At 44.4% G+C, this 15,401-nt stretch overlaps 1 protein-coding gene across 1 annotated transcript in view; it reads right to left on the bottom strand.

Moving 5' to 3' along the window:
• The window catches only part of CHORDC1 (cysteine and histidine rich domain containing 1), a 61,389-nt gene extending 46,799 nt beyond the window's left edge, over positions 1-14,590 (bottom strand). The window contains exons 1-3 of the mRNA XM_077485001.1: positions 14,406-14,590; positions 5,565-5,614; positions 4,505-4,561 (exon numbers count right to left, since the gene is read on the bottom strand). Coding sequence (XP_077341127.1) covers positions 4,505-4,561; positions 5,565-5,614; positions 14,406-14,469 — 171 coding nt within the window. The 5' untranslated portion in view covers positions 14,470-14,590. The remainder of the gene's footprint in view (positions 1-4,504; positions 4,562-5,564; positions 5,615-14,405) is intronic.
• Positions 14,591-15,401: the final 811 nt, after the last annotated feature.

Raw genomic sequence — 15,401 nt, 5'->3', positions numbered from 1 at the left:
TTTTTCCAAGAAAAGTTTTATTGTAAAAGTTGCATAAAACTTACAGTTCAGCACATCAGAGCAGTATATCACAGTGATGTCACAGTCGATTAATTATCAAGGAACATTGAAGGAAACAAAACACATGTCTACAAGTTAAGGCAAATACCTTTAGAGGAGACAGGGGTCATGAACAAACTGCCCCGTATACCTAAAATCTCCTCTAGATCAAGAACCGACACAAGGAAAATTTGAACAATACGTGTTGATAGAACAAAACAAAACAGGAAAAGTACGTGCTAAGGCATGCGTAACAAACTTAACAATGGGTCATCATGAGTCAAGCATAAAGGTGACTGGAAACTTTAATACCCAGGAGCTTGGGGATTTAATTGGTAGCAATTATGCCGTATTACTATGCCGGGAGAGGTGTGGGGGTGCGGTCACGGACCCCTAGCGACCCCCCTGTGATTGCTACCCGAGAATACACATATAGCTACACAGCAGAAAAACTAAAACAAAGACGAAAGAGAAAAAAAAAAAAGAAAAAACAACCAACAACAAAACAGGGGAGATGGAGGGGAGCGGGAAGAGAAGGGACATGGAGAGATCCAAGAGTGATGCATACAAACAAAGGGGGTACCCAGACTAGGAAGTAAATGCCCTGCTTACCATTATCAGCAATTATTGTTACAATTCCGAAACCTGGAAAAGAACCAACCTCACCCCAAAATTTCAGACCAATCTCCCTACTTAACCTAGACATAAAAATTTATGCTAAAACTATAGCTAGACGTCTAGTATCCATTGTGCCTGACCTAATACACAAAGATCAATCTGGCTTCATTAAAGGAAGACAGGCCCCTGATGCAACACGAAGAATGATAGATTTAATTCACAATGCAGAATCAACTGGAACGCCTTCTCTGCTTCTTTCTTTAGATGCAGAGAAGGCGTTTGATCGGGTACAGTGGACATATCTACAAAAAGTTCTATCAAAATTTGGATTTAAAGACTATATATATGGTGCTATTATGGCATTATATACACAACCATCAGCTCAAGTATTTTCCGCCAACATGCTTTCTCAACCTTTTCAAATATCAAATGGCACACGCCAAGGCTGCCCATTATCACCTCTAATCTTTAATTTAGCAATAGAACCCTTAGCCGAACATATCCGCAAAGATTCTAAGATTACGGGAATAAACTTGGGTTCCACCTCTCATAAAATTAGTCTTTTTGCGGATGATATAATACTTATATTAACAAATCCTACCTCATCACTAGCCGCAGTATGCGAAAAATTAGATTGGTTCAGCCGAATATCCTTTTACAAAATTAATACAACAAAATCTCATATATTAGACATAAAACTTAATGCTACCACCAGAAACCTTTTACAAGCTCAATATCCATTTACTTGGTCTGAAGATAATATTTATTATTTGGGTATACAACTCACTAGATCCACAAAACATCTTTTTAAATCAAACTATAAACCATTGCTGAATAAATTACGTACAGAATCCCTGAAGATTACTAAATTGGAACTTTCATGGACTGGTAGACTAGCAGCGTTCAAAATGATGCACTTACCTCAAATACTTTACCTATTCAGAACTCTAACAATCCCCATTCCTAAATATTTCTTTACATCCCTACAAAGGCTACTCAATCAATGTATTTGGTATGGAACAAAACCTAGATGTGCTCATTCCAAATTAAGAAATCACAAAATGGCGGGTGGGTCAGGCTCTATTGACTTCGAAGATTACTATATAGCAGCAATAATTGATCAATCTAAAGAATGGTTCCAAAACCCTCCAAGTAAACTCTTGAGTAATATCGAACATACCTTTCTATTAAGTCCCGGACTAAAGAACTGGCTTCTAAGCACTCCACTAGGGACTAAAATACCCAAAGATTTACCTCCTACCATGATTGCCACGACCAAAGCTTGGAAACTGTTAAACCAAGAAATACATTGTGAATCCAGTATACCCCAAATGACGATTCCTATCGAATCCTTACATCATTTATCACATGATCTATCTCTCCATCATTGGACTCAAAAAGGCATTAATCATATAAACCAACTTATTACAGGTACACAAATACAATCCTTCTCTGAGCTACAAAAACAATTTAATTTACTTCATCCAGATATATCTACATATACCCTACTACAAAATTGCCTCAACAAAATCAAACTTCCTTTATACAATATTTCGCCAACAATATGGAAATTTCTTAATTCCTCCTTAACTCATAAAAAAGGAATCTCCTTAATTTACAATATTTTACACCTCAAAAGTATATTTACGAAATCCACCTCTCATTCACATTGGGAAAATGATTTACAAAAATCCTTTACGGATCAACAATGGGAACAAGCACTTAAAAGTATATATAAAACTACTAAAACCTCAACACTATGGGAACTTACTCAAAAAATTTCACTTAGATGGTATTTGACGCCATCAAGACTAACATCCTTTAATTCATCTTTGTCGGATTTATGTTGGAGATGTAATTCCGCTAAAGGCGACATGTTTCATATTTTTTGGAGTTGCGATAAACTCCAGGAGTTCTGGAAAAGTGTCTCTTTCTTATATTAACAGACATAACTCAACTGCAGATTCCACTTCTACCTGAGTTAGCGATATTAAACCTGACTATAGAAAACATACCATACCCTTTTCGTCATGTAATGACACACGTCTTCCTGGCAGCCAGACTGTCCATAACCAGATTATGGAAATCTACAACACCTCCAACTGTCTATCAACTTTTAGATACTGTATCCTTACACTACAACTATGAATTAATGATGGCCTCCATTGCAGGCAATTTACCAAAAGAAAAATGTAGGTGGTCACCTTGGGAGGGATGGTCAAAATCCGCTGATTTTCTGAAAAAATCTTAAACAATATTTAGACATACTTTACTAAGTTTTCAATTACTGGTTTCATTCTTTTTGGTTAATTTTTAGCTCTATATGTCTACAATGCTTAATATTGGCAACATTTCCCTCCCCTAGGACACAGCTGAGTACCCATAGAGGTGTTTAAGGGAGGCTAATATTTTTATTTATACAATTAAAATATTTGTATCAATTAATTTTATGATTTTATGTATGTATTCTATTATTAATATCTTATTGCGTGAACTAAACGTCTTTAAGAGTATCAGAAAAAATATATTTATTTAGCTTTTTTTTCTTTTTTTTTCATTATTGTTCTTTTGTTTACGCGTATTTGAAATTTATTGTACAATATACTTTCTATATGCTTTATTTTTAAAATCAATAAAAATCGATTGATCAAAAAAAAAAAAAAAAAAGTTGTAGCGTCTACAAAATAGGGGATAGTTTTATGGCATTTTTATTCATTTGTTTGTTTGTTTTTTTTTACTAGTAATGGTGGCCACATTTATACAGTGATCAGTGCAGTTAAAAGTGCATTGATTACTGTGTAAGTGTGTCCTAGGGAGTGATTATAACTGTGGGGGGGGGGGGGGGGCTGTGTGTGACACGTCACTGATCTCTGCTCCCGATCACAGATGACAGCGTGATTAGGCAGAATGGGAGATGCTTGTTTACATCAGCATCTCCCCATTCTTCCTCTCCGTGAGACAATCGCGGGTATCCCCGTGGACATCAAGTCTGCGGGACCCGCCATCATGATCACAAAGCTCCCGGCGGCGTGCGCGCGCCTGCAAGCTGCCTCTTAAAGGGCCACGTACAGGTAGGTTAATCTGCCTGTAAGTGCGTTTCTGCTGCAGTATATCTGCTTGAGGCGGTCGGGAAGCGGTTATTTGGCTCCTGTCTAAACTGGCCCTAGTATGTGTGTGTATGAGTGTGAGTAAGGAACCTTAGATTGTAAGCTCCTTGAAGGCAGGGACTGATGTGAACGTACAGTGTATATGTAAAGTGCTGCGCAAATTGACAGCGCTATACAAGTACCTGAAATAAATAAAATAAATATGACAACAAAAGTGATTACTGTTCTGTAGACCGAGCTCCATACAGATTTACTTTTTTTTTTTCAGTTTTGGGGATGGGCAGCTATAAATATCCACTTGCTAGAACAGACAGCCAAGAATGAATGCTACAATAGAGGAACTTTCACACTGAGCTGCTATTTTTAGCTTTGTTTTAGTGGCGCTTTTAACCTCTGCTAGCGGCTGAAAAAGGGGTTAAAAGTGCCCGCTGCAGCAGCGCTGCCCATTGATTTCAAAAGGCATGGGGTGCTTTAGGATCGGTGTATACACCGCTCCTACAGCGCCTAAAGGATGCTACTTGCAGGACTTTTTTTTTAGCATCCTGCCAGCGCACCACTCCAGTTTGAAAGCCCTCTGGCTTTTACACTGACAGGAGAAGCGCTTTACAGGCGCTATTTTTAGCACTATAGCGCTTCAGTGTGTAAGTGGCCTTAAAGATCCTACATGAGTGGGACAAACATGTGCATACAAGAAAACGTGGGATATTTTCAAAAGACAGCAAAAACCACTGTGCACTTACCACGATACTGAGGAAATCTGAGAAATCTGTTGTTCTCCTCTTACAGCAAGACCAGCCCTGTGTACAGGAAGACAGAAACAAGTTACACAACAATCCCATCTAGGGCTGAAACAACTAATCGATTATGAAAATAGTAATCGATTTCATAAATCGATTAATCGGCCAGTAACAATGGGGTTGAAAAAAAAAGAAAGCCCTTTATAGTACAAAAAGAGCAAATAATCGCTACTGTAAATATTACTCACTGTTTTACAGTAAAAAAAAAAAAAAAAAAAAAAAAAATGAACCCCTTACAGTAGTGATTATCTGCTTTTTTCTACTATAAAGGGATAATTTTCGTTTTTTTAACCCCATTATGCTACTAAACTTCTTAGGTCTGGTTCACGTCTATGTATTTATTGGTGCTGTTTGCAGAAATGCACTACAGTTCATTTCCATGGTTTCCTATGTGGCGCGTTCACATCTGAAAGGGTCAGGGACTTTTAACGCAAAATGGTTCTTTATTGGTTCAATATACTTCAATGGAGAAGCTGCAGAAAAGCATGTAATTGGTTTTTTGCATCAATTTGTGTTTTTTAATCTGCTCAAAAAAATACAAATTGCAGCAAAATCACATGCGCAAAAATCAAAACGCACAGCAAAAAGCACTGCAGAAACAGATCAAAAGCAAATTGCATAAGTGTGCACCGTGCCTTATGCTGGCCACACAGATCAATTTTCAGACGAAAATTTTTTGTACATTCGCTGAATGAAAGAATTTTGTTTGAAATTTTCACTTGTTTTTAACATTCTGTTTTTAAAATGAATGTCATTTCTGAACGAAAACCACAAACACTGTCTGAAAATTCCTTTGACCAAGGAGTTCTCTAGTTCTAAATTTTCCCATCACTGTGGTTGAAAATTAACGTCGATTTGACCCACTTTTTTTTTTTTTTTTTAAAGGTTATTAACCGATTAATCAAAACAATAAATCGTCCAACTAATAGATTATGAAAATAATCGTTAGTTGCAGCCCTAGTCCCATTATCACTATGGATGGAACACGTTCTAATACACCTACCTTCAGAGCATCATGAAACACCGGCACACCAGGGTGGTATGTACAGGAGTCTGCAACACACAACAATAAAGACATGTCATCAGCACAGAGTAGAGCTGAAGGATTCTGGCCAAAATGAGAATCGCAATTTTTTTTACTTAGAATAAAAAGATCACTATTATCGCAACGTAAAATCGTTCACATTATAGAAAAAAAAAAAAATGGGCTAACTTTACTGGTTATGTTTTTATTTTTAAATTCATTAAAAGTAATTTTTTCCAAAAAATTGCATTTGAAAGACCGCTGCGCAAATACAGTGCGACATAAAATATTGCAACGACCACCATTTTATTCTCTAGGGTGTCTTTTTTTACACCTCAGATCTCTCCATAAAGAAGACCTGTCATTCTTATTTCTATTCCAAGGGATGTTTACTTTCCTTCTAATAGGAATAAAAGTGGGAAAAAAAAAAAAAGAAGAAGGATGGTTGCCAAAGTTAGAGAAGGTGTCACCTATGGAGATTTTTTTTTTTAAACTTAATGTTTATTGAAATTATTGAGAAAAAAAAAAAGAAGTACATAGACATCACCAAATGGGCATATCCCGGTGTGAGTATAAACAGAGATGATAATAAAGGCAAGGTATTCAAACATTCATAAAAGGATGAGGAAAGAAAAGTAAAGATAGGGGGGGGGGGGGGGGGAGGTAGAGGGGCATAGTTACATACGTAACTAGAGATAGCCAGTAATCACCAAACATAAAGAGCAATTAAGTCCTTAATAAGATATAGACGATGGGTATGATCACAATAGAGGAGCACTCCTCGGGTTAGTAATCCAGAGCTCCCAGGATCTGCGAAAACGACTTGTGGAATGGTTAGCTTTAGCAAAATAATGTTCCATCTGAAAGTTCTGGTTAAGGATTTGGATGACTTCTTCCAATGTTGGGGGAAGGGCTGTTTTCCATCTTCTCGCAACTGCGAGTCTGGCTGCAATAAGTATGTGGGTAACCGGAGTGCGGAGGTGGTTAGGCCAGGCAGGGATGTGAAGTCCCAGTAGGAGATCCAATGGGGACAGAGGAAGGGTTACTCCAGAGAGTGAGAGAATTAGGCTCTTAACTTTGTCCCAGTAGCTTCTCAATAGGGGGCATTCCCACCAAATATGTAGCAGGGAACCGGTTTTGTCGCAATTCCTCCAACACTTGGGCGAGGTGTTTGAGTATATTTTAGCCAGTCTTTCTGGGGTAAAATACCATTTATGAAATAGCTTCTGTGTGGATTCCCAGTGAGTGATACAGCGGGATAAACGTAGTGGTAGTAGGAGGGCTTTCTGCCATTGTAGCTGCGTCGGTGGCTGGTCTGTAAGGGGAGACCAGTATTGCATGCTGGAGGAGAGAAGATCCGAGTGAGGTTCGGTGAGGAGTTTGTATATCACAGAGATCCCTTTGTATTTGGGAGTTTCAAGAGTATAATGTGTAAGTAAGGGGAGCGTCAGACAGTCCAAGGATGAGTATCGCATTTTGGAGAGTATAGATCTGATCCTTAGGTAGAGGAAGAAGGTGTGTTTGGGCAGTTCGTATTGCTCCACGAGACGTGTAAAGGTTTTCAAGGTGGAGCCTTCAAAAAGCGATCCAAGGTAAGGCCTCGGTTTGTCCATTCTGAGAGGGGTAGATCCGGGGAGATAAGTTGAAGTGCATCAAGGGGTAGTTTAGTCAAGGTCTCCACCGAGATCCCATCCGTTGATTGTATTAACGCTGACCATGTTTTCTTGGAGGCCGTGATGGTGTCAAGTGGGTAGCGCTGGGGAGGTAGCTTAAGCCAGGTGGCTGCAAGCAGAAGTTTAGTGTTTGTGTCCAGTACAGTGGATTCGATCTGTTTCCAGTTTGAATGACGGTTATCCGACCACCAAGTTTTCAGTTGGTCTAGGATGGAGGCTCGGTAATAGGCCTGGACATTAGGTGCCCCCAGCCCTCCAGAGTGAGCTGGGGTCAGTACTATAGACTTCTTCACTCTAGGACGTTTCTGCTGCCAGATGAAAACGTTAAGAATCCCCTGAAGTTTTTTGAGTTGGTGTTGCGTCATTGGGAGGGGTATGGTTCGAAGAAAATATAGGATATGCGGCAGCAGATACATTTTAGCCTGAGCTATCCTTCCAGCCCAAGAGGCTGGAAATCGGCTCAGGTCTTTAATGAGGTTAGTAAGCTTGCCCACGAGGTCTTCGAGATTGGTTCTAAGTAATAGTTGGCTAGGAGATGTCAAATGAATTCCCAAGTAGGGAAGAAAGGAGTTCGGGGCCCAGGCAAAGGGGAAGGTGGAGGAGATTGATTTTGACGTTTGCGGGTCCAAACCAAGGTTCAGCATGAGGGATTTGCTATGATTCAGTTTATACATGGATATTCTGCTGAACTGTTCCAAAACTGCGTGTACTGCAGGAAGCGAGGAAAGAGGGTCAGTCAGGGCTATGATCACATCATCGGCGTAGAGGCCAATTTTGTGATCAGTATCTCCGATTTTTATTCCAGATATTTTTGGGTCTGATCTTATCATCTGTGCTAACGGCTCCATCACTAGGGCGAAAATCAGTGGGGATAGCGGACACCCTTGTCTGGTGCCGTTGGTGATTTGGAAAGGTTGGGAGACTACTCCTGATGTCCAGATGCGTGCCGAGGGGTGGGAGTATAAGCCCATTATCGCTTTATGAAACGTGCCAGACACCCCAAATTTGTGGAGGACTGCCTCCATATAGGGCCCGTACACCCTGTCGAACGCCTTCTCTGCGTCCAATGCCAGAAGCAGAGAAGGCGTTCCAGTATGCTCCGTCCACTGTATCAAGTCGATGAACCTTCTAGTGCCGTCGGATGTCTGCCTGCCAGGTACAAATCCGACCTGGTCAGGGTGTATGAGTTGGGGAATAACAGAAGACAGTCGTTGTGCGAGTAATTTAGCATACAGTTTTGTGTCCGTGTTGAGAAGGGAGATAGGGCGGTAGTTGCCTGGATTGTCCGGGGGTTTACCTGGTTTGGGGATGGTGACTATCAAGGCATCAAGGGATTCTTTCGGCAGTACTCCTGTGGTGGCGAACTGATTGTACATGTCACATAAATAGGGGACTAATAGTTGGGAAAACCGCTTGTAGTATTCACTAGGAAGCCCGTCGGGGCCTGGAGCTTTATGTAGAGGGAGGTTTTGGATCAATTTGTGGATCTCGGAGTGCGTAAAAGGAACTTCCAGTTGTTTGAGTTGTGTCGGGGATAGAGAAGGGAGGGAGATAGAGGATAAGAATTTGGTAATGTCGTGTTGGGAGGGGGGTGGAAGTGGATCTGAGCCTGACAGATTGTACAATTTCGTATAAAAATGTCCAAATTCATTTGCAATATCTAGCGGGTTAGTCATGCGTCTGCCCTGGGAGTTAGTGAGGTGCGTGATTTTTTTGTTAGCTAGTTGCTTCTTAAATTGTCTAGCCATATAGGCCCCTGGTTTATTGGCTGCTGAGTAGGTCAGCAGGCGCAGTCTTTTAATGTAGTAATCAAAGTTTTTACGAAGGTGGTCACTGAGCTGGAGTCAGAGGTTTTTAAGTTCCGAGGAGACGGCCTTCGATGGGGATTTCTTGTTGGTGAATTCTAGGGACCTGATTTTAGTCAGGAGGGATTCCGTCATACGTGAGTGTTTTTTCTTTGCCTGGGAGCCAAGTTTAATAAAGAGACCTCGTAGGCAAGCCTTATGTGCATGCCATACTATGGAGTGATCAGAAACTGAGTTGACATTTTGTTGGAAATAAGTCTCAATCTCGGATCGTATCGCAGTTTCAAAGTTAGGATCGTTAAGGAGGGAGGTGTTGAGCCTCCATACCGTGTGTTTGGGCGTTTGAGAAGGGGAAGCCAATTTAACCGTGACCGGAGCGTGGTCAGACCACGATATCGTGCCTATGTGGGAGGATTCAATAGACTGGAGCAAATGTTTGTCTGCGATAAATAAATCGATACGAGAGTAAGACTGGTGGGGAGGGGAAAAGAAGGTGTAATCTCTCTCTAAATCATGCATGCATCTCCAAGCGTCATATAAGTCCTCACGTTGGAGGAGAGAGGCCAAAGCTGAGGGCCTGCATCTTGTGAGACTGGTTGTGTCCAGTGTATGGTCAACAATTTCATTAAAGTCTCCGCAGAGGAGCAGAGGGGAAGATCTTTAGGGTGCTATTTTAGAGAGGAGGGTGGAGTAAAACTTCTTCTGGGCACCATTAGGGGCATAGATATTGACCAGAGTAAGAGGGCGACCGTCAAAGGTGGCTGAGAGGATGATGAACCTGCCATCCTCATCGCACTCACAGTGGTGTAGTGTGAAGTTAACGCTAGCGCTCACAGCGATCATAACTCCCCCTTTTTTTTTTCGGGGCGTTAGCGAAAAAGCAGTGGGGGTATTTTTTGTTGCTACACTGTGGCGGCTTGGAGTTAGAGAAATGTGTCTCTTGGACGCAAAGGACATCTGCATGATGACCCAGTGCTTCCTTCCATAGTAGATTACGCTTAAAAGGAGAATTTAGGCCTTTAACATTTAGTGAGGTGATCGTGAGAGACATGACAAGAGTTAGGCCAGGGAGATGCAAGCAAGCAGAGAGAGACCACCCCTACCAATGAATACCAAGCCAGAAGAACAGAAAGGTTGAGTAGGCAAGAAACAATCACAAACGAAAAAACAAAAAATAAAAATAAAAAATAAAGATGTTAATGAACTGGTATATAACAAGATATAACAACGTATAACAGTGAGAAATATCACAAAAAATGCGTGCACAGCACACTAATAACCTGGGGGTTGGAGGGAAGAAACAGAAGGTATAGTGCCCAGGCTGGATATAAGAGCTCTAGGGGAACTGGGGTAGTAGCATAGTCAGGTTTTTTCCGCCATTTTGGTCGCGGCGCGTCTGGTGGGTCCAGAAGGTGGGCCGGAGGGGTTAGATTGGTTTGTGTCCACCGGGGGCAGAGGGAGGAAGCCCCAATTGGTCAATTTTTTATATCCAACTTTCGGGTTAAGAATTGGAACGATTTTCTGCTGGTGGGTGACCAGCAGCTTGGTAGGGAAGCCCCATTTGTATGTTATGTTTTTCTGTTGGAGGATGGAGGTTACCGGGGAGAAGGCCCTGCGCATCTCCATTGTGGCCGGTGACAGGTCAGTGAAGAGCTTAATGGAAGCGTAGGGGGCCGGTAGGGACTTCAGGTTCCTTGCGGAAGAGAGTATTTGTTCCTTGACCTGGAAGAAATGTATACGAGCCAGAACATCTCTGGGGACGTCATCTGGGAGACGTGATGGTTTTGCAATTCTATGGGCACGATCTATGAGCATGTCTCGTGCGGTCAGGCGAGGAAGTAAGGACGAGATGAGTTGTTGCAAGTATGGGGTCAGGTCGCTTAGCATGACCGATTCGGGAATGCCTCTAAATTTGATATTATTTCGTCTGGAGCGGTCTTCCAAATCGGCCAGTTTGATTTTTATGTGTCGGAGTTCTTCCGTATGGTGGTCTTGCACATCTAGCATTTCGTTGTGTGCTTTAGAGTAATCTTGAAGATTTTCTTCAAGAGCGTCAGTGCGTTCCTCAATGCAATCAATGCGGTCATGCATCTGGGAAATGGAGATCTGTAGCTCCCTGTGCAGGTCTTGCTGCAAGGTAAGTAGCATGTTTTTCAATGTGGATTCAGACACTGTACTGTCTGAGGCAGGCATGGCCGCCAATGAGGGGGTAGAATGAGAAGTATGAGTCCCGGCCACAACTGCAGACCAAAGCTGCTTTTTGGCATGTGGAGCTTTGTTTGGGGAATGTGCTGGGGAGGTAGCCAGTCTCTTACCTCTGTCAGCCATGAGGTCTCCTGGGGACTCCACCGGAGGAGGAAGAGTGTCCATGATGTCCCTGCAGGCCTCTGGAGCGTCCTCCTGTGCAGTGCGGTGTGATGGCCCAGCGAGGCTGCGGAGGCAGCGTGCGGCGGGTTGAGAGGGTCGGCGCCATCTTGGGCCTTCTGCATAGCGGCGGCTGACGGATAAAAATCCGTTAAGCGGCGGGGTTTGGGCGGATTATACCGCGATTTCGACATGCCCCGTTCGTCCCTGCTCCTTCCCCGCTCCGGTGGTGTGGGCTGGGGAGAGGAAAGTCGCTGCGTGTTGCCGATATCCAGGCCGTGGAGCGGAGCTCGGATCTCAGGCAGCCATCCCGGTCCGCAGCAGGCCACGCCCCACCTATGGAGATTTTTAAGTACTGTAGTTTGTCACCATTCCACGAGCGTGTGCAATTTTAAAAGAGTGACATGTTGGGTATTTATCTGGTGTAATATCTTTCATATTTTGCAAGAAAAAAAAAAAATGGGAGTAGATGTGTTTTGTTGATTGCCACTTTATTCCTCAGGGTCTCTACTAAGTAAAAAAATAAAAAGTTTGGGAGTTAGAAGTAATTTTCTAGCAAAAAACACTATACAGTTTGTATGGTTGAATTCACAACGCATTCAGAACAAAATGGTGCAGCACCTTTTTTTGGTCCTCGCTGGAATCAGGTCGCATGTACCATTCGCACTGCGATCTGCAAACCGATCTGGGGGGTGTCATTAACTTTGTATTGACACCCGCAGCGGTTCACAGAGGGCAGTGTGAACTGTCAGCGATTCAGGTGCAATACGGGAACCCACACTGGCATTGTGCTGGTTCCTGCATCGCACAAGTGTGAAGCGAGCCTTTAAGTGATTGTAAGGTTTGGGTCTTTTTGTTATTTTATAATAACAGATCATACTTACCTCCACTGTGCAGCTCGTTTTGCATGGAGTGGCTCTGAACCTTGTCTTCTGGGGTCCTCCAGTGGCTCTTGTGGCGCTTCCCCACATCAGATAACGCCCTAGGAGAGGTGCTCTCCCGGAGGGGTTACTTTGCGGGCACACTCCTAAGTCCAGCATTTGCAACCATAGACATGAATGCCGGACTCAGACCCCCCCCCCCCCCCCGGCGCTTGCGTCATTGGATTTGATTGACAGCAGCGGGAGTTCTAAGTAATTTTCTAGCAAAAAAATGATTTTAACTTAAAACCACCAAATGTCAGAAAAGGTTTAATGTTTAAAGGGGAGAGCCCGCCAGGAAAAACAAAAACGAAAAAAATGTAAAAAGTCAGCAGCTACAAACACTGTAGCTGCTGACTTTTAATAAGGACACTTACCTGTCCTGGGCGCCCGTGATATTGACCACCCAAGGCTGACCATCCCACGGCTCTCGGGGTCCCGGCGCCGCCATTCCAACTAAGGGAAACAGGCAGTGGAGCCTTGCGCTCCCACTTCCAAGTAAGGACACCACAGTGACCTACGTCATTTATGGCTCCTCCTCCTTCCTCCCACTGCCTTCTGGGAGACACACACACAAGTCCAGAAGACAGCGAGACCATTCAGAAAGGACAGCAGGACTCGCACATGCTCAGTAGGAAACAGGCTGTGAAGCCACAAGGCTTTACTTCTCGTTTCCCTTTGTAAGGATGCCGGCGCCTGCACTTGGAGCCAATGGACGGGTCAGCTTCAGGTTACAACATTGCATGCTCCCTGGACAGGTAAGTGTCCTTATAGTAAAAGTCAGCAGCTGCAGTATCTGAAGCTGCTGACTTAATTTTTTTTTTATAATACAGGCTGGAACGCGGCTTTAAAGCGGAGGTCCACCCTAAAGTGGAGCTTCCGCTCATTGGAATCTTCCCCCCCTCCGGCGCCACAATTGGCACCTTTCAGGGGGAAGCAGCAGCGGCAGTATTTGTAGCTGCTGGCTTTTAAAAAAAAAATAAAATAAAATAAAAAAAACGCTGAACTCCCGGCGGACTCCCGCTTTAATGTGGAGTTCCACTCGGTTTTTGTTTATTAAAAGTCAGCAGCTACGAAAAGTGTAGCTGCTGACTTTTAAAAAACACACAAACTCGGCTGTCCCACAGTCCAGCGATGTGGACCTCCGAACCGTTGATTCTTTCCGGCATCACAAGTGTGGGCAGTCAGCTGTGACAGCTTGCGGCATCACAGCCAGGTACACACTAGTGATGCACCTTCTCAATGGCCGGGCAATCTCCTGGGACCCGTGACATGTCCCAGAAGATTGCAGGGAGGGGGAAAGGAGAACTTCTGCTCAAGTCGCCTAGGCAGGGGGGGGGGGGGGGGGTGTCAGTAGACTCTTATAGTACAAAAGGTAATGAGGGGGGTTAGCAAACCCCTATGGTACTAAAGAGGTAATGGGGGGGAGGGGTCAGTGTCCTGTACAGTACAGGGGGAGGGGTCAGTGTCCTGTACAGTACAGGGGGAGGGGGTCAGTGTCCTGTACAGTACAGGGGGAGGGGGTCAGTGTCCTGTACGGTACAGGGGGAGGGGTCAGTGTCCTGTACGGGGGAGAGGAGGAGAATGTCCTGTACTGTACAGGGGGAGGGGAGGAGACAGTGTCCCGTATGGGGAGGGGTCAGCGTCCCATATAGGATGGGAGGGGTCAGCGTCCTATATAGGAGGGGAGGGCTCAGCATCCTGTAGAGGAGGGAGTATAGGAGGGGGAGGGGTCAGTGTCCTGTATGGGAGGGGGGAGGGTCAGTGTCCCGTATGGGAGGGGGCCCGTATAGGAGGGGGGAGGGGTCAGTGTCCCGTATAGAAGGGGGGAGGGGTCAGTGTCCCGTATAGAAGGGGGGAGGGGTCAGTGTCCTGTATGGTGTGTAGGACAGGAAGTGTCACACACAGAGAACTGTACAGACAGATCCCATATAGATGAGGCCCCTGTCCGGGTATTAGAACGCCTGACTCTGACACACACACATAATGTCCTGTATGACTCCAGCCTCCTCCCTCCCCGGAGTGTCCGCCCTCGGTATCCAGTCACCGGTCTCTCACCCTCGGTATTGGTCTCGGAGTCATAACGCTGCCCGCAGCCCCGATTGTAGCACAATACGGACATGGTGACACACGCTGTGCTGAGGAAGAATACCCGGCAAGGAGAAGCCGCTTCGTTTCCTTCCGGAAACCGCCGACTACTACTCGGGAACTTTCCCGAACCTTCCGCGCATGCGTACGTCCCGGCGAGCACAACTTGGCTTTCTTTGCGCATGCGTGTGTCCGGCCCCGCCCCCCACGACTTCGACTTGGGCGAGAATCTAACCTCGCGCGTGCGTACTACGGGATCGCCGGAGCCGCAGTTGAAAGATCAGTGCGCATGCGTATCGCTTCCCAATGCATGGTAACGCGAGCACAGGCTTGTAGATAGTTGCTAGGACAGCCAGAAACTGTAGAGGAAACCATTTGTCCAATAGAGGGACGCTTCACAGACATGGGTTTGAGGGCGTGTCTGAATAAGTGGGTGTGGTCACTATGAACTGCAAATGCATACTTACATTAGTCCACATTAGAACAAAGTAATTATACAAAATAAAAAATCTGTAAGGCTGCTTTCACACTGAGGCGCTTTACAGGCGCTAGAGCACTAAAAATAGCGCCTGTAAAGCGCCTCTCCTGTGTCTCCAATGTAAAACCCCCGAGGTCTTTCACACTGGAGCGGTGCGCTGGCAGGACGGTCAAAAAAGTCCTGCAAGCCGCAGCTTTGCAGCGCTATAGGACCAAGGTATTTACCGCTCCTTGAAAACAATGGGGCGGTGCCACAAACTCGCCGGCTGCAGCGGTTTTAACCCCTTTTTGGCCACTAGTGGGTTAAAACCGCCCGCTAACGCCACTAAAATTACAGTAAAGCGGCACTAAATATAGCGCCGCTTTACCACCGGCGCCCGTCCGCCTCAGTGTGAAAAGTAGCCAAACTAGAATTTAAGGATGCAAGAAATACCTTGAAATTATCTTTGACAAATTCCCAATATTCCATACATGTGGGTGTTCCTGTGG

The sequence above is a fragment of the Lithobates pipiens genome, unplaced genomic scaffold (assembly GCF_037356315.1).
Source record: "Lithobates pipiens isolate NorthernLeopardFrog02 unplaced genomic scaffold, aLitPip1_a1.2 Scaffold_17, whole genome shotgun sequence".
NCBI classification, from domain to species: Eukaryota; Metazoa; Chordata; class Amphibia; order Anura; family Ranidae; genus Lithobates; species Lithobates pipiens.
Note: the sequence above shows the minus strand (reverse complement) of the source record. Positions and strands in the feature narration are given on the sequence as shown.